This window comes from Cetorhinus maximus, unplaced genomic scaffold (assembly GCF_964194155.1).
Source record: "Cetorhinus maximus unplaced genomic scaffold, sCetMax3.hap1.1 HAP1_SCAFFOLD_138, whole genome shotgun sequence".
NCBI lineage: Eukaryota > Metazoa > Chordata > Chondrichthyes > Lamniformes > Cetorhinidae > Cetorhinus > Cetorhinus maximus.
The window spans coordinates 821,068-843,108 of NW_027596135.1; the positions used below are offsets into that span (position 1 = coordinate 821,068).

General features: G+C 48.8%; 1 protein-coding gene across 6 annotated transcripts in view; it reads left to right on the forward strand.

The window, feature by feature from the left end:
• Positions 1 to 22,041, forward strand: part of LOC144672878 (synaptonemal complex central element protein 1-like) — a 37,189-nt gene continuing 15,148 nt past the window's right edge. For 3 of the 6 annotated variants that reach the window (XM_078534873.1, XM_078534876.1, XM_078534878.1), the window contains exons 1-4: positions 2,701 to 3,267; positions 5,533 to 5,607; positions 7,129 to 7,176; positions 20,409 to 20,463. In XM_078534873.1, the coding sequence (XP_078390999.1) occupies positions 3,045 to 3,267; positions 5,533 to 5,607; positions 7,129 to 7,176; positions 20,409 to 20,463 (401 nt within the window). In that variant the 5' untranslated portion in view covers positions 2,701 to 3,044. Of the gene's footprint in view, positions 170 to 1,805; positions 1,872 to 2,700; positions 3,268 to 5,532; positions 5,608 to 7,128; positions 7,177 to 20,408; positions 20,464 to 22,041 lie in introns of those variants that run through there. The other 3 variants (XM_078534877.1, XM_078534875.1, XM_078534874.1) reach the window with 3 other exon arrangements.

The window sequence follows — 22,041 nt, forward strand, 5'->3', positions numbered from 1 at the left end:
CCACTCACTCAGGCATCGCCCAGAGCTCAACAGCCACGTGCATCTCCCCCCGCACCCCCCCCCCACCCAATCCCGCGGGCGCGCGGCACGTGATCGGCTCCCGCCGCTTTATTTTCAAATTCCAACGGTCGCTGGGGCTTTCCGAGTGAAGACAAGATGGCGGCAGTGGGTGAGGGGCCTTCAACCTCGGGGAAGGAGGACAATGAGTGGGGGGAAAAATCATATTTCTGACCAATTCCTACACATAAGGAGCAGAAATAATTCGATTACGAACCCCACCGCAGAGAGGGAGGGCCATTCATCCCGTCCTGACCGTACTAGCCCTTTCCAATTAACCCACCTGATCTTAGCCCTCAGCCTCGGAAAGCTGGACAAACCTTCCCCAAAAAAACCATCTTGAAATTCCGTCTGACACTAATGCCCAGGATTGAAGGAATTGACGTGTTCTTTTTAACGGCGGCGTCATCGGTTTGGCTTTTGGGGGGGGGGCGGGGGTTAGGGTGTGGGGGGGGGGAGGTGTTTAGGGTGTGGGGGGGGGTTAGGGTGTGGGGGGGGTTAGGGTGTGGGGTCGTTGGGTGGGGGGGTAGGGTGTGGAGGGAATGCGGGGGTGGGGTGGTGGGGGGGGAGTGCGGGGGTGGTGGGGGGGGGAGTGCGGGGGTGGTGGGGGGGGGAGTGCGGGGGTGGTGGGGGGGGGAGTGCGGGGGTGGTGGGGGGGGGAGTGCGGGGGTGGTGGGGGGGGGAGTGCGGGGGTGGTGGGGGGGGGAGTGCGGGGGTGGTGGGGGGGGAGTGCGGGGGTGGTGGGGGGGGGAGTGCGGGGGTGGTGGGGGGGGGGAGTGCGGGGGTGGTGGGGGGGGGGAGTGCGGGGGTGGTGGGGGGGGGGAGTGCGGGGGTGGTGGGGGGGGGGAGTGCGGGGGTGGTGGGGGGGGGGAGTGCGGGGGTGGTGGGGGGGGGGAGTGCGGGGGTGGTGGGGGGGGGAGTGCGGGGGTGGTGGGGGGGGGAGTGCGGGGGTGGTGGGGGGGGAGTGCGGGGGTGGTGGGGGGGGAGTGCGGGGGTGGTGGGGGGGGGAGTGCGGGGGTGGTGGGGGGGGGAGTGCGGGGGTGGGGTCGTGTGGGGGGGCAGAGTGCGGGGGTGGTGGGGGGGAGTGCGGGGGTGGGGTCGTGTGGGGGGGCAGAGTGCGGGGGTGGGGTCGTGTGGGGGGGCAGAGTGCGCGAGTGGGGGGGAGCGCGGGGGTGGGGTCGGGTGGGGGGGAGCGCGGGGGTGGGGTCGAGTGGGGGGGAGCGCGGGGGTGGGGTCGGGTGGGGGGGAGCGCGGGGGTGGGGTCGGGTGGGGGGGAGCGCGGGGGTGGGGTCGGGTGGGGGGGAGCGCGGGGGTGGGGTCGGGTGGGGGGGAGCGCGGGGGTGGGGGGTGAGTGCGCGGGTTGGGGTCGGGTGGCGGGGAGCACGGGTTTGGGGTCAGGTGGCGGGGAGCACGGGTTTGGGGTCGGGTGGCGGGGAGCGCGGGTTTGGGGTCGGGTGGGGGGGAGCGCGGGTTTGGGGTCGGGTGGGGGGGAGCATTGGGGTGGTTTGGAAGGACCCGGGATTGAATCTTTCCCCCCTTTTCGCCCCTTGGGGTTTTTCCTTTAGAAGGGAGCCGCCATTGGCAATGAGGCGTGGTCACTGTTGCCCGTCCCTCGCGGGCAACGGCCCGGTCGGCAGCGCCGAATTGGTTACCCTTCCCCCCCACCCCTGGCAGCGACACGTGGACCACCAGCGCTTTCGCCTCGCCGGGTGCCGCTTTCCTTGACTGATTCTCCCACTTTCTTCCAGCAGGCCGCCAGGAAACCACCCCGGCGCTGGACGACCCACCGGGGCTGCTGACCGAGCTGGAGCTGGGTATGGACAGCCAGGGCGAGAAGAGGGAGGCTCGGCGACGGCGCGGGAGGAGGCCGCTCGACCCACCGCATCCAGTGCTAGCCCTTCCGAAAGAGCAGCCCGATTGGCCCCACTTCCCCCCGCCACCACCACCCACCTCCCCAAGTCACTGCAATCCCTTTGGGATTTACCCAATGCCCTTTTGAATGTTAAATCTGCGTCCGCCACCCTATCTGACATTGCGTCCCAAACCCTAACCACCCTCGCGGCATTAAAAATAACCTCACGTTGCTCCCCGCCCCCCCCCCCCCCCCCTGCTTTTGCCAATCGCCTTAAACCCCTGGAACCCTTCGGCCATTGGAGACAGGGTCTGCTTATCTACTTCGCCAAAACCCTTCAATGTCTTCCATGCGGCCTTCCCTAAGCTTCTCCTCCACAGCACGCCCAGCCTGGCGCCCTGTCCAGCCCGCTCCGCCATTCAGTGCGGACGCGGCTGACCTTGGGCTTCGACCCCGCTTTCCCACCCGCCTCACCCCATCACCACCCCACCCCCACCTCCACCCCCGCCTCCGCCGTGTCCCTCGATTCCCCGGGAGACCAAAAAAACAAGTCTGCCCACCCAAGCCTTCAATGTCTTTGACGATGGTGCATCTGTAACCTTCAGCGGCGGGGGGGGGAGAGAGAGTTCCAAAGCTTCAGACTGTCCGGCGCGCAGAGGCGGGCCGCCATTCCGATCTTCCACTCGGCAGGCGCGTGCCGGAATCAACTGCGCGCCCGCCGAACTGTCAAAGGCGACTAATCAACCAATTAAAGATAATGACAGGGCTGCCCGTCCAACCTCAAGGTTGGTGGGGGACAAACAAAGAGCCCAAGCGGCCTTTGCATTTTTCATGAAACCTCATCCACGGGCAGGGTGAGGTTTCGTGAAAGTTTTGCAACATTAATAAATATTTTTCGAACATTTCAAAGACGTGTCCCAGCTGCGTGTGACGCTGTCACGTGAGGGGACACGTGGAAGTGAATTTTTTTTTTTTTAGCTTCTTTATTTAAAGCTCGCATTATGAAATTAATCCCCCCCCCCCTCCCGAGGCAGCTCCGTGCCTCAGGGAGATTTCTGCGCCCTTCCGCGCACATGCACGAAAGAGTGCAGGCCCCCGATTCTCCCTCCTCCCCCAACCACCCGCACAGGTAGTGATGAGCGCATCAGAGTGCGCGTCACGCTGGGCGGCCCTTAATTGGCCTGCCCGCGCAAAATGGCAGCACGCAGCCGATCGTGGGGGGGCAGTCGGCTCCACGGCCGCTCCCTGCCTCCCCAGAGTGATCCTGTTTCTAATTAATGTCAAAAATTGTGTTTTAGGGAAGAAAGTGGAACCCCAAATTGGAGAAATTGTGAAAAAAATCAAGACCTTAATTGAAGGTAATATGACATTATCTATCGTCGTTGTCCTTTCATGGGAGGTGGGCGCTGCTGGTGAGGCCACCGTTGGTTGCCCATCCCTAATTGCCCCTTGAACTGAGTGGCTTGCTAGTTCCATTTCAGAGCGCAGCTAAGAGGTAACCACATTGCTGTGGGTCTGGAGTCACGCGTAGGCCAGATAGGATATGAGTGGCGGGTTTCCTTCCCTAGAGGTCAGTAGTGAACCAGATGGGTTTTTAAATAACCATTTGGTTGATTCATGGTCACTGTGACTGAGACCAGTTTTTTTTATATATCAGATTTATTTATTGAATTTAGATTCCACCAGCTGCCGTGGTGGGATTTGAACCCGTGCCCCCAGACCGTTAGGCTGGGCCTTTGGGTTACTAGTCCAGTGACATTACCACTCCGCCACCGTCTAAAAAATGCCTCCTATTGCTCCACTTCAACAGGGATTTTTGGATCCCAGGACATCCGATTGGGATGAGGTGGAGGTCGGGGGGGAGGGGTGGTAGGGATGCCTCTAACAGGTGGGGAAGCAGTTACGTGTGGGGAGGAATCCCTCCCGCTCCTTGACCCACAAACAGTGCTGTAAAGACACTGACCTTTTCCACTCAGCAGCCCTCGCCCCCTTTCAGCTCTTGGATTTTCCCAGGCCCTGGACCAAGGTTAAAGCTGGAAGGCAGATTAAATCTGAGGCACACCGGCCACATTATGGGCAGAATTTTGCCGTTGGCGAGCAGGGGGCGGGGCCCGCTCGCCGACGCATAAAATGACACAGGATGACGTCGGGTGGAACCCCCGATGTCATCCCGCCCCATTTAGATTTTCAGGAAGGCGGGGGCTCAGCAAAATCAGCTGCGGGCCTGCCGACCTGTCAATGGCCAATTGAGGCCATTGACAGGATCATTTAAACGATTAAAGAGCCTGCCCGTCCAACCTTAAGGTTGGCAGGTCAGCCAGGAGCCCTGGCGGCAAATAGAGAAAACATGAAACCTCATCTAGCGACGGGATGAGGTTTCATGCAGGGTTTTAAAATGTTTAATAAAGTTATTCTGTAAATTATGAACATGTCCCATCTCATGCGACATTGTCACATGAGGGGGACATGTTTGGGAATTTTTTTTTTTCTCTATTTTTAATCTTTTTAAAAGTGGAAACGATCTCCCTGAGGCAGCACTTAGCTTCAGGGAGATGTACGCTCTTTCGCTTTTGGGGAATCCCCCCGCCCGCATAGGAAGCGTGTAGCGCTTCCTGCCGCACGTCACGCTGGGCGTGCCTTAATTGGCCCGCCCACGTAAAATGGCGGCACAGCCCGCTTCTCCGGCAGGGATCGGCTCCCCGCCCGCCGGAGATTGGGTTGGGCCCACCCGCCCAACAGGCAGAAAATTCTGCCCTATGATATGTAAATGACCAACCTGCCTCACCTCCTAAGAACACATTGGCTGACCACCCTCCTGCCCTGTTTCCGTTAAAACTGGAAGTGGGCAATTTGGAATCGGGATGGAGATTTTCGAAAATTTGCACATCTCACCCGTTCCAAGCCCATCCATTTTTTTTGTTGGGGAGGGGGGGGTTTTAAAACCCCTCCCCATGATACCTGAGCAGCAGAATCACACTTCTGAAGAGCTAAGAGCTATGTTGGCAGATGAGCAGCCCAGCCCAGTTTCCAGGATAGAGAATTGTGTGATACCATATGAAAGAGGTTGAAAACCCAGTTAAAGAGCAGGGAGAAGAAAAACTACAATTAATCATTTCAAAAATTGGTTAGACACTAGCCTTTGATCTTTGGTGAAATCGAGTCCAAACTTACAAGTTGAAATTGTAACACTGTCTGCTATCTTCAGGCAACTGTTGTTAGAAGCTGACAGATAATGATCTTGGAGCAGAAAACTGCTCCTCATTCAGTTGTACGTTTGTCATCTCTTCCAGAATGCCAGCTGTAGATAAATGAATACGGTCACAGTGGTGCAGTGGGCTGAAGTTGGGGTGGTAGGTAGCACCTTGTTGGCGTGGTGCAGAAGGAGCTTTACCCTGCAGCTAACTCGCCCGTTACCAGACCCTGGACTCCCCACTCTAAGTCAGCCGGTCAAGCTGGATAATGTACCAAATGTTTAGGAAAATGCCCCTCTCTTCAACTAGCAGTGAACCTAACTAACCCCTCCTCCCCCAACCAAATTAAACTCCAGTTCCCAAATACCAAAGTTGCTGTCCGTTGAGCATGGCCTCCGATGACGCTCACTCTCACTTGCACATGTATTTCAGAGAAAAGGGTGAACGATGAGGAACTGAAGAAGTTGCAGGCACACCGAGGAGCAATGGAAAAGGAACTTGATGAGTGTACGTATGTACAATTTCCCCTTTGGTGAGATTTCCAGTGGGAGGGCAGGACAGTGCGGCGGTTAGTAAGCAGCTTTTGTGTAATGCATTCATACTTCAACGTCTCTTCCCACATGTAACACTTGGCAAGGCCATTAAAACGTTTCAGGTAAACAACCGCGACCTATTTCTCAGGAATGTGCAGTGTGTGTGTGATAGCAGTTTGCTGGTGGCCATGTCACAGCCACTGCCACATTGTAGGTTGCTGGCCTAACTGCTTCCAAAATAGAAAAAAAAAACTGTGGTTAAAAGCACACTGTGGAGGATAGGAATTTCCCAAAGGTTACCTAAGGACGGGCGAGTCAGGAGATAGGTATAACCCTCAGGCTCTTGTGATTTACAGCTCCCACTGAAATCTCTTAGACTAGATAATTTTCTCTTAACCAGTCACTCCCAGAGGTTCATCGCTCTCAGTACATTTTGTGCTCAATTGGTTTGGTGCAAAGCATCTTAATTTCCTCAAAAATACACACCTCAATGTGGAGGGTAGGACAGTGCAAGTTATTTCTTGCGCTCAATCAATGCTGCAGGGTTAACATTTTTTAAATTGATTCTTTCATGGGATGTGGATATCTCTGGCAAGGCCAGCATTCATTACCACATATTGTCCTTGGCTTGCTTGGCCATTTCAGAGGGCAGTTACAAGTCAACCACATGTAGGCCAGACCAAGTAAGGACAGCAGATTTTCCTCCTTAAAGGGTGTTAGTGAACCAGATGGATTTTTTCAACACACAATAATCATTTAATGGTCATCATTACTGACGTGTAGCTTTTAATTCCAGATTTATCAATTGAACAGTAATCAGGGTGTGTATTTAGTAAACCAGTGACATTACCATTACACCACCCTCTCTCCTTCACCAAGGAGTCACCCTAAGTGGAACTGTGAAGGGAGATTCCTCCCATTCCAACCCAAACCCCCATCTCTGCTGCCCAAGCCTGGTAAAATTCACCCTAACCTGGTGAGAAGCTTGAATGAGAATGTCAGTGGGTCAAGACAGAAACCTATCCTCCAAACATCTATCCTTTTCTCGTTTTCCTTCCCTCTCAGTCCCTGACTGGCACTTGCTAGGCTGTTTCACTGGTGTCCTCCTGTACCAAGTGCCCACCTTTCCATTTTAATGTGTGTGCCAACAGGCACTTCGTCTGTGGGGAACATCCGGAGCTCAGGCTCAGCCCAATCACTTTGCACTTGGGCACCCGTGCATATGTCCTATCCGTAGGAGGACCCAGAGATCAGGATCCGGAAAGCTGATTGGTTCCCTCGCACAAATAAAGAGGCAGTGCACTCAATCATACAGCACCAGCTCCTGCCCTGTCCAGGCCCGTGGTACCTTTACCTTGAGATTGTTGGAGCTTTTCTATGGAACCGGGGAGGGGGTTGTTGGCCCGTAATGATGACTGATCAATGCACAATCTCTTTTATCTTTGAAGCGTTCTGAATGTCACTGTGTTACAATGCCACTTCTGTTTCTCAATAGTAAATCAGGAAATCTTTCACCTGGAGGGGAACTGCAACACCAAGGAAGGTGAGAGGAAATTGGCTGAGAATAGATCAACAGATTGGAGAACAGTGAACATGCATTTCACTTGTTTCACTGAATGAAGAATGTACCTGTCAACCTGCCAGTTGCAGGTATGATCTGACATTGCTGATCTCACCTGCTGTAGCCTGGAATGACCCGGAGATGTAGAAATTCAGGGCCACAGTCACCTTCAGAGGCACAGGCAATGTAGCGTGTGACCTAGTTCTGGATCCCAGTTTGTGCTACTCTAGCTGTCGCAGCCTTGCTGCTGAAGCAGAACTGCTGCACAGTTCACTGTAGGTAATATGGTTTGTTCCTATGCACATGTAAGGTCACATCTGCAATCCTCCCTCTACCTTTCCTCCTCCGTCCTCCAACCTGCCCTTCCTCTCCACATTCCCCTCCTCAGTCCCCTCCGCTTTCCAGCTTTCTACTGCCTTCCAGCTCCACCTTTCCTCCTCCTTCTTCACCTTCATCCTCCCTTCCTCCCTTCCTATGCTCTCCCTTCCTTGTCCTTCTCCTCCTCTATGCTCCTCTCTTCCTTCTTCCCTTCCTTTTGTGAAGGGACTAAGACCTCACCCTGTATATTTTTATAAAATAGATATACATGCCCTCAGTGCTATTACTAAGATTTTAAAAACTGAACAAAGACTTTTTAACATGGCTGAATCTATGTCTGCCAGTGACCCCTGAACAAAAGGAGCTACCTGGCAGTTTCGAAGGAACTTAGACACCTCGTTATTTAGTTTATATTCATTCATGGGATGTGGGTGTCGTTGGCTAGGCCAGCATTTATTGTCCACCCCTTATTGCCCTTGAGAAGGTGGTGGTGAGCTGCCTTCTTGAACCGCTGCAGTCCATGTGTTGTAGGTACACCCACAGTGCTGTTAGGGAGGAAGTTCCAGGATTTTCACCCAGCGACAGTGAAGGAATGGTGATATATTTCCAAGTCAGAATGGTGAGCGGTTCGGAGGGAAACGTCCAGGTGGTGGTGTTTCGATGTGTCTGCTGCCCTTATCCTTCTAGGTGGTAGAGGTCATGGGTTTCGAAGGTACTGTTGAAGGACTTTGGTGAATTCCTGCAGTGTATCTTGTAGATGGTACACACTGCTGCTACTGTGTGTCGGTGATGGAGGGAGTGAATATTTGTGGATGGGGAGCCAGTCAAGAAGGCTGCTTTGTCCTGTATGGTGTTGAGCTTCTTGAGTGTTGTTGGAGCTGCACTCACCCAGGCAAGTGGAGAGTATTCCATCACACTCCTGACTTCTGCCTTGTGGACAGGCTTTGGGGAGTCAGGAGGTGAGTTACTCGTCGCAGGATTCCCAGCCTCTGGTCTGCACTTGTAGCCACAGTATTTGTATGGCTGGTCCAGTTCAGTTTCTGGTCAATGGTAACCCCCAGGGTTTTGATAGTGGGGGATTCAGTGATGGTAATGCCATTGAACATTAAGAGGCGATGGTTAGATTCTCTCTTGTTGGAGATGGTCATTGCCTGGTAGTTGTGTGGTGTGAATGTAACTTGCCACTTGTCAGACCAACCCTGAATATTGTCCAGGTCTTGCTGCATTTGGACATGGACTGCTTCAGTGTCTGAGAAGTCACGAATGGTGCTGAACATTGTGCAATCATCAGCAAACATCTCCAATTCCGATCTTATGATGGAAGGAAGGTCATTGATGAAGCAGCTGAAGATGGTTGGGCCTAGGACAAAATCCTGAGGAACTTCTGCATTGATGTTCTGGAACTGAGATGATTGACCTCCAACAACCACAACCATCTTCCTTTGTGCTAGGTTTGACTCCAACCAGCGGAGAATTTTCCCCCTGATTATCATTGACTCCAGTTTTGCTAGGGCTCCTTGATGCCACATTCTGTCAAATGTTGTCTTTATGTCAAGGGCAGTCACTCTCACCTCACCTCTGAAATTCAGCTCTTTTGTTCATGTTTGAACCAAGGCTGTAAATTAGGTCAGGAGCTGAATGACCCTTGGGGAACCCAAACCGAGCGTCAGTGAGCAGGTTATCGCTAAGCAAGTGCCACTTGATAGCGCTGTTGATGATCCCTTCCATCTTTACCAATGATCAAGAGTAGGCTGATGGGGTAGTAATTGGCCAGGTCGGATTCGTCCTGTTTTTTGTGCACAGGGCATACCTGGCCACTTTTCCACATAGCAGGGTGTGTTGTAGCTCTATTGGAACGGCTTGGCTAGGGGTGCGGCAAGTTCTGGAGCACAAGTCTTCAGTACTATTGCTGGAATATTGTCAGGGCCCATAGCCTTTGCACTATACAGTGCCTTCAGCTGTTTCTTGATAACACGTGAAGTGAATCGAACTGGCTGAAGGCTGGCACCTGTGATGCTGGGGATCTCTGGGGGAGGCGAGACGGATCATCCACTCAGCACTTCTGGCTGAAAATTGTTGCAAATGCTTCAGCCTTATCTTTTGCACTGATGTGTTGGGGATATTTGTGGAGCCTCCTCCTCCAGTGAGTTGTTTGATTGTCCACCACCATTCACAACTGGATGTGGCAGGACTGCAGAGCTTAGGTTGATCTGTTGGTTGTGTATTCGCTTAGCTCTGTCTATTGCTTGCTGCTTATGCTGTTTGGCACGCAAGTAGTCCTGTATTTTAGCTTCACCAGGTTGACACCTCAAGGCATGCCCTCCTGCGCTCTTCATTGAACCAGGGTTGATCCCCCGGCTTGGTGGTAATGATAGAGTGGGGGATATGCCAAGCCATGAGGTTATAGATCGTAGTTGAGTACAATTCTGCTGCTGCTGATGGCCCACAGCACCTCATGGATGCACAGTCTTGAGTTGCTAGATCTGTTCGAAATCTATCCCATTTAACACAGTGGTAGTGCCACACAACACAATGGAGGGTATCCTCAATGCGAAGACGGGACTTCGTCTCCACAAGGACTGTGCGGTGGTCAGTCCTACCGATACCGTCATGGACAGATGCACCTGCAGCAGGCAAGTTGATGAGGATGAGGGCAAGTATGTTTTTCCCTCTTGTTGATTCCCTCACCACCTGCTGCAGACCTAGTCTAACAGCTATGCCCTTTAGGACTCGGCCAGCTCCATCTGTAGTGGTGCTACCGAGCCACTCTTGGTGATGGACATTGAAGTTCCACCCAGAGTACATTCTGCACCCTTGCCACCCTCAGTGTTTCCTCCAGGTGGTGTTCGACATGGAGGAGAACTGATTCATCAGCTGAGGCGGGGCGATTGGGGAGTGGGGGGGTAGGGGGGAGGGTGTGATAGGTGGTAATCAGCAGGAGGTTTCCTTGCCGATGTTTAACCTGTTGCCATGACACTTCATGGCATCTGGAGTCAATGTTGAGGAACTCTCTCCCAACTGTATACCACTCTACTGCCACCTCTGCTGGGTCTGTCCTACTGGTGGTTCAGGACATACCCAATGATGATGGTGGTGTTTGGACATTATCTGTAAGGTATGATTCTGTAAGTATGACTATGTTAAGCTGTTGTTAGACTAGTCTGGGAGACAGCTCTCCCAATTTTGGCACAAGCCCCCAGGTGTTAGGAAGGAGGACTTTGCAGGGCTGAGTTTGCCGTCGTCATTTCTGGGGCCTAGGTCAATGCTGGGTGGCTCATCTGCTCTCATTCCTTCTCCAATTTTCTGTAGGACCTGGAGTTACATGTAGGCCAGATCAAATAAGGATGGCAGATTTCCTTCCCTAAAGGGAATTAGTGAACCAGATGTGTTTTTACGACAATCAACAATGGTTTCATGGCCCCCTGCAGAGGTCCCCAGCATCACAGATGCCAGTCTTCGGCCAATTCGATTCACTTCACGTGATATGAAGAAACAGCTGAAGGCACTGGATACTGCAAAGGCTATGAGCCCTGGCAATATTTTGCTTCAGAGCTTGCCGTGCCCCTAGCCAAGCTGCTCGAGTACAGCTACTGGCATCTACCCAGCAATATGGAAAATTGCCTGGGTATGTCTTGTACACAAAAAGCAGGACAAATCGAACCTGGCCAAATTTAGCCCCATCAGTCTACTCTTGATCATCGGTAAAGTGATGGAAGGGGTCATCAACAGTGCTATCAAACGACACTTGCTTAGCAATAACCTGCTCACTAACGTTCAGTTTGGGTTGCGCCAGGGCCACTCAGCTCTTGACCTCATTACAGCCTTGGTTCAAAATGGACAAAAGAGCTGAACTCCCGAGGTGAGGTGAGAGTGACTGCTCTTGACATCAAGGCCACGTTTGACCAAGTGTGGCATCAAGGAGCCCTAGCAAAACTGGAGCCAATGGGAATCAGAGTGAAACTTTCCATGGTTTTTGGTCTGATACTGGAGAAGTCCATGTCCAAATGAAGCAAGACCTGGACAATATCCAGACTTGCTCTGATAAGTGGCAAGTAACATTCATACAACACAAGTGCCAGGCAATGACAACCTCAAACAAGAGAGAATCTAATTATCTCCCCTTGACATTCAATGTCATTACCATTACTGAATCCTCCACTATCACCATCCTGGGGGTTACCATTGACCAGAAACTGAACTGGACCGGTCATATAAATACTGTGGCTACGAGACCAGGTCAGAGGCTAAGAATCCTGCGACGAGTAGCTCACCTGCTGACTCCCAAAGGTTTGCCCGCCAGCTACAATGCACAAGCCAAGAGTGTGATGGAATACTCCCCACTTGCCTGGTTGAGTGCAGCTCTAACAACACTCAAGAAGTTTGACACCATCCAGGACAAAGCAGTCCTGCTTGATTGGCACCCCATCCACAAGCATTCACTCCCTCCACCACCAACGCACAGTAGCAGCAGTGTGTACCATCTACAAGATGCACTGCAGCAACTCGCCAAGGCTCCTTCGACAGCACCTTCGAAACCCGTGAATTCTACCACCTAGAAGGACAAGAGCAGCAGACACATGGGAACACCACCACCTCAAAATTCCCCTCCAAGCCACTCACCATCCTGACTTGGAAATATATCGGCCGCTCCTTTACTGTTGCTGGGTCAAAACCATGGAACTCCCTCCCTAACTGCACTATGGGTGTACCTACACCACATGGACTTCAGCAGTTCAAGAAGACAGCTCAGCACCACCTTCTCAAGGGGCAGTTCGGGATGGACAGTAAATGTTGGCCTAGCCAACGATGCCCACATCCCATGAATGAAAAAATCATTAGACTTTGAATTCCAGATTTTTATGAATTCAAATTCCACTCTTGGCCATGGTGAGATTGGAACCCAGATCCCGAAATTATTAGCCTGGGCCTCTGGATTGCTAGTCCAGTGACCGTACCACTACACCACTGCCTCACGTTGTCTGGGGTCCCCAAGGTGGTTAATTGTCTCACCCATTAAGGATTGAAAGGAGGGTTGCCGAGTTGTTTGTCCTAGCAGATGAATGGACTCTGGTTGGTCAGCTCGGGGTCTGAAATGCAGAAGACCTTTGTATAGTTCTCTTTGAATTTGGTCTCTGCAGTCCACAGGTGGGCCGTTAGGGTCTCTTCAAAGATACTGCAACGGCTATGGGCTCTGACAATATTCCGGCAATTATTACTGTATTACCCCTGCTACATGCCTCTTTCATCTCCTGATTAATACCGTGCCGCACCCTACCATCACTGCTTGGTGGCCTATAAACAATTCCCACCAATGTTTGCTGTACCTTGCTGTTTCCATCCTAACAGATTCCACATCTTGTTCTTCCGATCTGAGAACCTCCCTTACTAATGTACTGATCTCAACCCTTATTATCAGCGCTACACCGCCTTCTTTTCCTTTTTGCTTGCCCTTCCTAAATGTTGAATATTCTTGAATATTCAGTTCCCAGTCTCGGTCACCCTGTAGCCACGTTTCTGTAATGGCAATTAGATCATATCCATTTACCTCTATTTGTGCCTTTAAATCATCTACCTTGTTGCGAATGCAGCATGCATTCAGGTAGTGTGCTCTTAACTTAGTGCTTTGACTTTATTCCGCATTCTAAGCTTAGCTGATGCTCGCCTTTGTTTCGCCTGCCTTCCTATTTCACTTGCTACTTTTTTACTTCCCTGTACCAGCTTTAGGTCTTTCCAATTTGAGCTAACCCTCTGGTTCCCATCCCACTGAAAGCTAGTTTAAACCCTCCCCAACAGCACTAGCCAATCTCCCTGCGAGTATATCAGTCCCAGTCCTGTTAAGATGTAACCCGTCCAGCTTGTACAGGTCCCACCTGCCCCAGAACTGGTCCCACTGCCTCAGCAATCTGATGCCCTTCCTCCTACACCAATTCTCCAGCCACGTGTTCAATCAATTAGTCTTCCTATTCCTATGCTTACTCGTGCATGCACTGGGAGTAATCCTGAGATTATTACTCTTGAGGTCCTGCTTTTTAATTTCCTTCTTAATTTCCTAAAATCTCCCTTCAGAACCTCATCACTCCTGTTATCTATGCCGTTGGTACCAATGTGGGCCACGACCTCTGGCTGTTCACCCTTCCCCAGAAGGATGTCCTGCAGCCATTCTGTGACATCCTTGACCCAGCACTGGGAGACAACCCACCACCCTGGAGTCACATTTACTGCCATAGAAACACTTGTCTGATCCCCTGACTATCGAATACCCCATCACAATGCTCTTCCACTCTTCTTCCTTCTTTCTGTGGTGCCACGGATTTGGTCTGGGCTGCACTCCCCTAAGAAACCATCGCCCTCACCAGCATCCAAAACAAAAACCGATTAACAAGCGAGATCCTCTCAGGGGACTCCTGCACTCCCTGCCTGGTTCTCTTAGACTGCTTGGTGGTCATCCATTCCCTCTCTGCCTGTACACTCCTAACCTGCAGTGTGACCACGTCCCTAAACATGCTATCCACATAGTTCTCTGCCTCGTGGGTGCATCACAGTGACTCCAGCTGCTGCTCAAGTTTTGAAACCCGGCTCTTAAGCTTCTGCAGCCGGTGACACTTCCTGCAGATGTGCTCATCTAGGATACATGACGCATCTGTGACTTCCCACATACTACAGGACGCACATTCCACTCGGCTGTGCTGACCTGCCATACCGTAACTTTACAAGCTATTTATTACAATCAGAATAAGTATATAATTACCAGTTACTCGCCAATCAACCTTCTCCTTTGTACTGAAGTCAGGGCCAATTAATCAAGGCTGAAAAAAGTAGAAAAAGAAAGGAGCAACTCCCTCACTGAACTCCCTCATACACCAAACTCCCACTTTGCACTCTATTCACCCAAAGCAGCACCCCTGTACAGACAGATACTCAGGAAATACTCAGACAGCATCTATGGAGAATTTTATACACATAATACTCAGGAAATACTCAGCAGGTGAGACAGTATCTGTGGAGTATTTTATAGAGATAATACTCAGGAAATAGCAGGTCAGACAGTATATGTAGATTATTTTATGCACATAATACTCAGGAAATACTCAGCAGGTCAGAGAGTATCTGTGGGGTATTTTATACACATAATACTCAGGAAATGGTCAGCAGGTCAGACAGTATGGAGTAATTTTTATGCATAATTCTCAGGAAATACTCAACAGATCAGACAGTATTTGTGGAGTGTTTCATACAGGTAATATAGGAAATTGACAGCAAGTCAGACTATCTGGAGTATTTTATACAGTTAATACTCAGGAAATGCTCAGCAGGTCAGACAGTATCTATGGAGTATTTTATATGCATAATACTCAGGAGGTCGGACAGTATCTGTGGAGTATTTTTTACGCATAATACTTAGGAAATACTCAACAGGTCAGACAGTATCTGTGGAGTATTTTATATAGGTAATACAGGAAATTGTCAGCAAGGCAGACTGTGTCTGTGGAGTATTTTATACAGTTAATACTCCGGAAATATTCAGCAGGTCAGGCAGTGTCTGTGGAGTATTTTGTAGAGGAAATACTCAAGAAACACTCAGCAGGTCAGACAGTATCTGTGGAGGATTTTATATGCATAATACTCAGGAAATACACAGGTCAGACAGTATCTGTGGAGTATTTTATACACATAATACTCAGGAAATACTCAGCAGGTCAGACAGTATCTGTGGAGCATTTCATACAGGTAATACAGGAAATTGTCAGCAAGTCAGACTGTATCTGTGGAGTATTTTATACAGTTAATACTCAGGAAATGCACAGCAGGTCAGACAGTATCTATGGAGTATTTTATATGAATAATACTCAAGAAATACTCAGGAGGTTGGACAGTATCTGTGGAGTATTTTATACAGGTAATACTCAGGAAATATTCAGCAGGTCAGGCAGTGTCTGTGGAGTGTTTTATACAGGAAATACTCAGCAGGTCAGGCAGTATCTATGGAGTATTTTATAGAGGTAATACTCAAGAAATATTCAGCAGGTCAGACAGTATCTGTGGAGGATTTTATACGCATAATACTCAGGAAATACTCAGCAGTTCAGACAGTATCTGTGGAGTATTTTATACAGTTAGTACTCATGAAATACTCAGCAGGTCAGACAATATCTGTGGAGTATGCTATATGCATAATATTTAGGAAACACTCAACAGGTCAGACAGTATCTGTGGAGTATTTTATACAGGCAGTACAGGAAATTGTCAGCAAGTCAGACTGTATCTGTGGAGTATTTTATACAGTTAGTACTCATGAAATACTCAGCAGGTCAGGCAGTATCTGTGGAGGATTTTATACGCTTAATACTCAGGAAATACTCAACAGGTCAGACAGTGGGCAGAATTTTGCCCTTAGTGGGTCTGCAGGCCCCACCGGCTTGGTGGTGGGCAGACAGCCGACCCCCACCACCGAAACGGGGCCCACCGCCATTTTGAGTGGGCGGGCCAATTAAGGTCCGCTCAGCGGCCTGCCCGACAGGAAACGCTATGCGCTCCCTGTGAGGGGATGGAGGGAAACCCCAGCTGTCAAAGTGCGCTCTTTAGCACATGGGCACAAAAGAGTGCACTGCTCCCTGAGACAAAGTGCTGTCTCAGGGAGATTAGTGACAGTGTACAAAAGTTAAAAAATAGGGAAATAAAATTATTATTAACATGTCCCCCTCATGTGACAATGTCACACGAGATGGGACATGTTAATAAAAACGACATAAATTTTATTACACTTTTTAAAAATGGACATGAAACCTCATCCCGCCAGTGGATGAGGTTTCATGTATTACCTGGCCTGCCTGCCAGCCTTAAGGTTGGACGGGCAGGCCTTTAATGATCTTAATTAGCCTGTCAATGGCCTTAATTGGCTATTGACAGGTCGGCGGGCGGACAGCGAAATCAGCTGATTTCGCTGTCCGCCCGCATTCCTGAATAGTTAAAGGGACTGGGATGACATCGGGGGTTCCTCCTGACGTCATCCCGCGTCATTTTTCCGTCGGCAAGCGGGCTCCGCCCCCAAATCACCGACAGGAAAATTCTGGCCAGTATCTGTGGAGGATTTTATACAGGTCATACTCAGGAAATACTCAGCAGGTCAGTCAGTATCTGTGGAGTATTTTATACAGGTAATACTCAGGAAGTACTCAACAGGTCAGACAGTATCTGTGAAGTATTTAATACAGTTAATACTCAGGAAGTACTCAACAGGTCAGACAGTATCTGTGGAGTATTTTATACAGGAAATACTCAGACGGTCATGCAGTATCTATGGAGTATTTTATACAGGAAATACTCAAGGTCAGGCAGTATCTGTGGAGTATTTTAGTATTTGGCAATGTTTTGAGAGTTAGAGGAGAAAACTGTAAAGAGTGCAGCACATCAGCGGCTATCATAGGTATTCTTTCACAGTTATGTGCCACCTTTGGTTTTTTAAATCACCTGGCATTGCCAAACTTTTACAGAGACCCACAATCCCAAGCAAAGTGGCAGGACTAGTCTCTAGTCTCAGGAATGCTGCTACACTGAGTGATGGTATGTGAAACCTTGTGGATTTCCATTCTGTCAGGGCAAGTCCCTCATCAAGTCGTTATCGGCAGCTCCCAAGTGACTGCCTAGCACTTCCTGTATGGTAAGAACAACCTCCCGGTGTGTGGAGAGGGGGCAATACTTCTCTCCTGAAAAACCCTTTCAGTTGGTATATGACAGCTGGGCTAAACTTTCCCTCCTAAAAGAATTCCTTTTGTGCCTCTATTATTCATTAGAAATCACTTGAGTTAAGGAAAAAAAGCCTGAATTTCTACAGTACCTCTTTCTCCTGACTTCAGGATGTCCCAAAGTGTTTTCAAACCATTAATGTACTTTCTGAACAATAGTTCGTATTCTAATGTTGGCAACCATCCAAAAAATTTCCCTATTACACAAGCGCCACATTTTCACTGAGTCAGTGGATTGTGAATGAATTCAAGCCCCAACATATTTCAGTGCAGTATGGAGCACTGCCTTGATGGATGTACCACCTTCTGAATGCGACATTAAATAAAAGCCCACATCTGCCTGTGCAGATAGCTGATAAAGATCCCGTGGCACGATTTAAGGAGCAGGAATTTGTTCTGCTGTATATTTAACTTTTCAGGTCTGTGACCTTTCCTCAGAGCAGGAATGTGGTACCGATTTAGCAGGTTTTAAGTCAGTCCAGGAGCAAGGAAAGTTGGTGGGGCGGGGGGATGAGGAAAGAACAAAAGGGAAGGTCTGTGAAGGCAGGAAAGATTAAATAAACAGCAGCATCATCCACAAAGCAGTCACTCAAGCTGTGTTTGGTCTCCCGAATATAGAAGAGGCTGCACTGTGAGCAGCAAATGCATCTAAGTGAAAGACATAGAAGAAAATCACTGTCTCACTTAGAAAGGGCGTTTAGCCCCCTGTACAGTGGGAAGGAAGGTCGGCTGTTGCATCTCCTGTGGGAAGGGGATAGAGGGAATGGCCTCTCTGGAATGCAGAAAGAAGAGGGGAAAATATATTTGACATTGCCCTGGCCGACATTTCTCCATCAACCACCAGGGCCAGTTTATCTGGGTGTATTTTTTTGTGATTAAAGAACTTTGCTGTGTGAGGATTGGCTGCCAGCTGAGTAATCATACTTCAGTAGATATTCATAACTGCCTGAGGCTTTTGGTAATGTAATAAAGGGGAAATCAAAAGACAAACTCTTCCTTTCTGAGCACCACTGCTAGTTTCAGTGACGTCTGCTGTGTGTTATGTTGTGTAAGAATGCTACCATGCAGGTGTGTGTTTGTGATCACCCCCCCTCTGACAAATGACCATCTGTTTTGGATCATGACAGCAAGTTACCAGGCTGAAAATACAAACATACGCAATTAGGAGCAGGATTGGGCCACTCAGCCCTTTGAACCTGTTCTGCCATTCAATAAAATCATGGCTGATCTGATTATAACCTCATCTCCATATTCCTGCCTACCCCCAATAACCTTTCACCACTTGCTTATCAAGAATCTATCTCTGCCTAAAAAATAGTCAAAGACTCCTCTTCCAAGAGAGTTCCAAAGACTCATAACCCTCTAAGAGAAAAAATTTCTCCTCATCTCTGTCCTAAGTGAGCAACTCCTTATTTTTAAACAGTGGTCCCTAGTACTATATTTCCCCACAAGAAGAAACGTCCTTTCAACATCCAGCCTGTCAAATCCCCTCAGGATCTTATATGTTTCAACCAAGTCACCTCTTACTCTTCTACACTCCAGTGGATACAAGCCTAGCCTGTCCGACTTCTCCTCACAACCCAACCAATCCAGATATTAGTCTAGTAAACCTCTGAACTGAATTCAACGCATTCACATCCTTCCTTAAATAAGAATACCATTCACAGTCCTCCAGATGTGGTCTCACCAGTGCCCTGCACAACTGAAGCATACCCTTTCTACTTTTGTATCCAATTCCCCTCGCAATAAATGATAACATTTTATTAGCTTTCCTAATTATTTGCTGTACCTGCATACTAGACTTTTGTGATGCATACACCAGCACACCTAGATCCCCTCTACATCTCAGAGCTCTGCAATTTCTCATCATTTAGTTAAAATGCTTTTTTATTTTTCCTGGCTTTTATGGACAGAAGGGGGATTAAACAGCCCTGATTTCTTCTAACACCACCCGCCCATAAACAGAAAGGCGTTCTAATTTTGATTTCCCTCTTTATAAGTGGTGATATAGTTTTCCCAACTCCTCAGTTTTGGTGTGATCCAATTTCTATTAACAACTCCACAGCAAACTTGAGATAGGGTAAACACAGTTGAATAGTATATTCACACACACTCAAACCTGAGAGGAGGGGTTGCAACATAGCCTTCCTTTTCACTCATACAGTAAAATAAGGGGCATAGAAAAAGAAAGGGGTTGACAGGACAAAACCCACAGAATAAAGAATTACTGTTTCACATGAGTCCAGCATCCAAGTCCAATGGTGTATTCTTTCACAGAGTCGGCAGGTTGAAGACTGATACTGGATAATTCACTTTTCCAGTAGAGATGATTTACAGAATGGAATGGGCATGTAGTGATGAATTAGTCTTGTAGGCACCAGTAGAGAAGTTCCAGTAGAAACAGTGTAGACGTGGGCTTGCAGGTAAATCTGGACAGAGCTCTGGTTCCAAGCTGCTGCCTGCCAGATGTAAGATGGCAGTCTGCTTTGCAGCTCCACAAGGCAGGGTAGCTGGTTCTCCCAGCTAAAGGGTGAGTCATGTCATATGACTCCCACTTCTCCACTTTGGTTTGGAAAAAGGATGTATATTCCTTTGTCTGGATTCTTGAGATGGTTGATGTTTCAACCATTAATAATTTCAAAAGTGGTTTCAGGGTCCTTTGTCCTATTAGACTGGTAGTCTCTGTTGGACAGGCCTGGCCTTAAAAATGTAAATGGCCTTTGTACAATTCCCTTGGAGTTGACCTCTGCAGTTGCGGGGTTCACTAGCATCTCTTTAGAGATAATGAGGTGTCTGCTTCTCTGAATGCCAGAATGTTTCTTTTATTTGAGTCAAAGCTAGGTATGGCTCCAGTCATTTTAAAGCCTTTTTCCAGTTTTTTTAAAGATGTTATAAATTAGCCATGCTGATATATACATATTTTATAAAAATATAGAGTGAGGTCTTACACACTAGCAAAATTGACAATTTCCCACGTTCCCACATTATACTCCATTTGCTAGGCCTTTGAGATATTCTGTAATTCTGGTGGACAACGGTACATAGGGGGAACTAAAAGAGGGCAGTGGAAGCTGGGGAAAGGAGCAGGAGAGTCGAATGTAAGTACTTTAAGCAGTTGTTTTCAGCTCCTTTTCCAACAATCTTCCTTTCCAGCAAATCTGAAGCGGCTGCGTTTTCAGTATGAACAGAGTCAAGCTCAGACTGAAAGGTAAGGAAGAAAGCTGAATTTAAGCTGTATCATGCCACCCAAATCTCCGTACAGTAAAATATAACAAAAGTTAACCAGCTCGGCAGTCCAGTCCGTTAAAATAAATCATTCCGGCCTTTATTTTTAGAAATTAATCCAAGCACCTGCTTTGATTAGCCAAAGAAGTGCCTGTTTCTGTCCTCCAGCCCACACAGAAAACTCATTCTGCTCCTTTCCTGCTTTCCCAGTGCTCATGGCCTTCATTCCATGTTTCTTTTCTGCTCTGTGACCCCATCAAGTAGGTGTGATGGCAGACAGTAAGTATTAGCAGATGATTTAATTGCAGACTGGCTGATGGTATCCTTGGCAGATTTGTACACACGCCCGCAGATGGATTTCAGCTTCCCTTCAGATGGCTATTCAAGCCCGTTGTGGTAACTTGACTGCCACCCCACTTGAGATCAGCAGAAATCATGGAATGGTATTGGGCCTATTCTGGGAATCATGGAGTGCTTAGGAAATAACAAGGAGGATTGGTGAGGGCAGTGCAGTGGATGTTGCCTACATGGATTTTAGTAAGGCATTTGACAAGGTCTCACGTGGCAGACTGGTCAGAAAAGTAAAAGTCCATGGGATACAGAGGAATGTGGCAAGTTAGTTACAAAATTGGCTCAGTGACAGGAAACAAAGGGTAATGGTGGATGGATGTTTTTGCGAATGGAAAACAGTTTCTAGTGGTGTTCCACAGGGCTCAGTGTTGGGTTCCTTGCTGTTTGTTGTATATATAAATGTGGGTAGCACGACTGGGAAATTTGCAGATGACACAAAAGTTGGTTGTGCAGTTGATAGTGAAAAGGATAGCTGCTGTCTCCAGAATTATGTCAATGGTCTGGTTAAGTGGGCAGAAAAGTGGCAGATGGAATTCAGTCCAGAGAAGTATGAGGTAATGCACTTGGGGAGGGCAAACAAAGCTAGGGAATACACAATAAAGGATATTTGGAGGGGTAGAGGAAGTGAGAGACCTTGGAGTGCATATCCACAGGTCCCTGAAGGTGGCAGGGCATGTGGACAAAGTGGTAAAGAAAGCATATGGAGTGCTTTCCTTTAATGGACGAGGTATTGAATTTGAAAGCAGGGATATATGTTGGAACTGTATGAAATGCTGGTTAGGCCACAGCTGGAATTTTGTGTATAGATCTGGTTGCCACATTACAGGAAGGACAGAATTGGTCTGAAGAGAGTGCAGAGGAGATTTACAAGAATGTTGCCAGGGCTTGAAAATTGCAGCTATGTTGAGAGATTGGATAGGCTGGGGTTGTTTTCTTTAGAGCAGAGGAGGCTGAGGGGTGCCCTAATTGAGGTGTACAAAATTATGAGGAGCCTAAATAGGGTACAGAGGAAAGACCTATTTCCTCTCGCTGAGAGGTCAATTACCAAGGGGCACAGATTTAAAGTGATTAGTAGAAGGATTAGAGGGGACATGAGGAAAAACTTCTTCACCCAGAGGGTGGTGGGTTTTGGAATTTCCTGTCTGGTTTGATGGTTGAGGCAGAAACCCTCAACTCATTTAAAAGGTACCTGGATCTGCACCTGAAATGC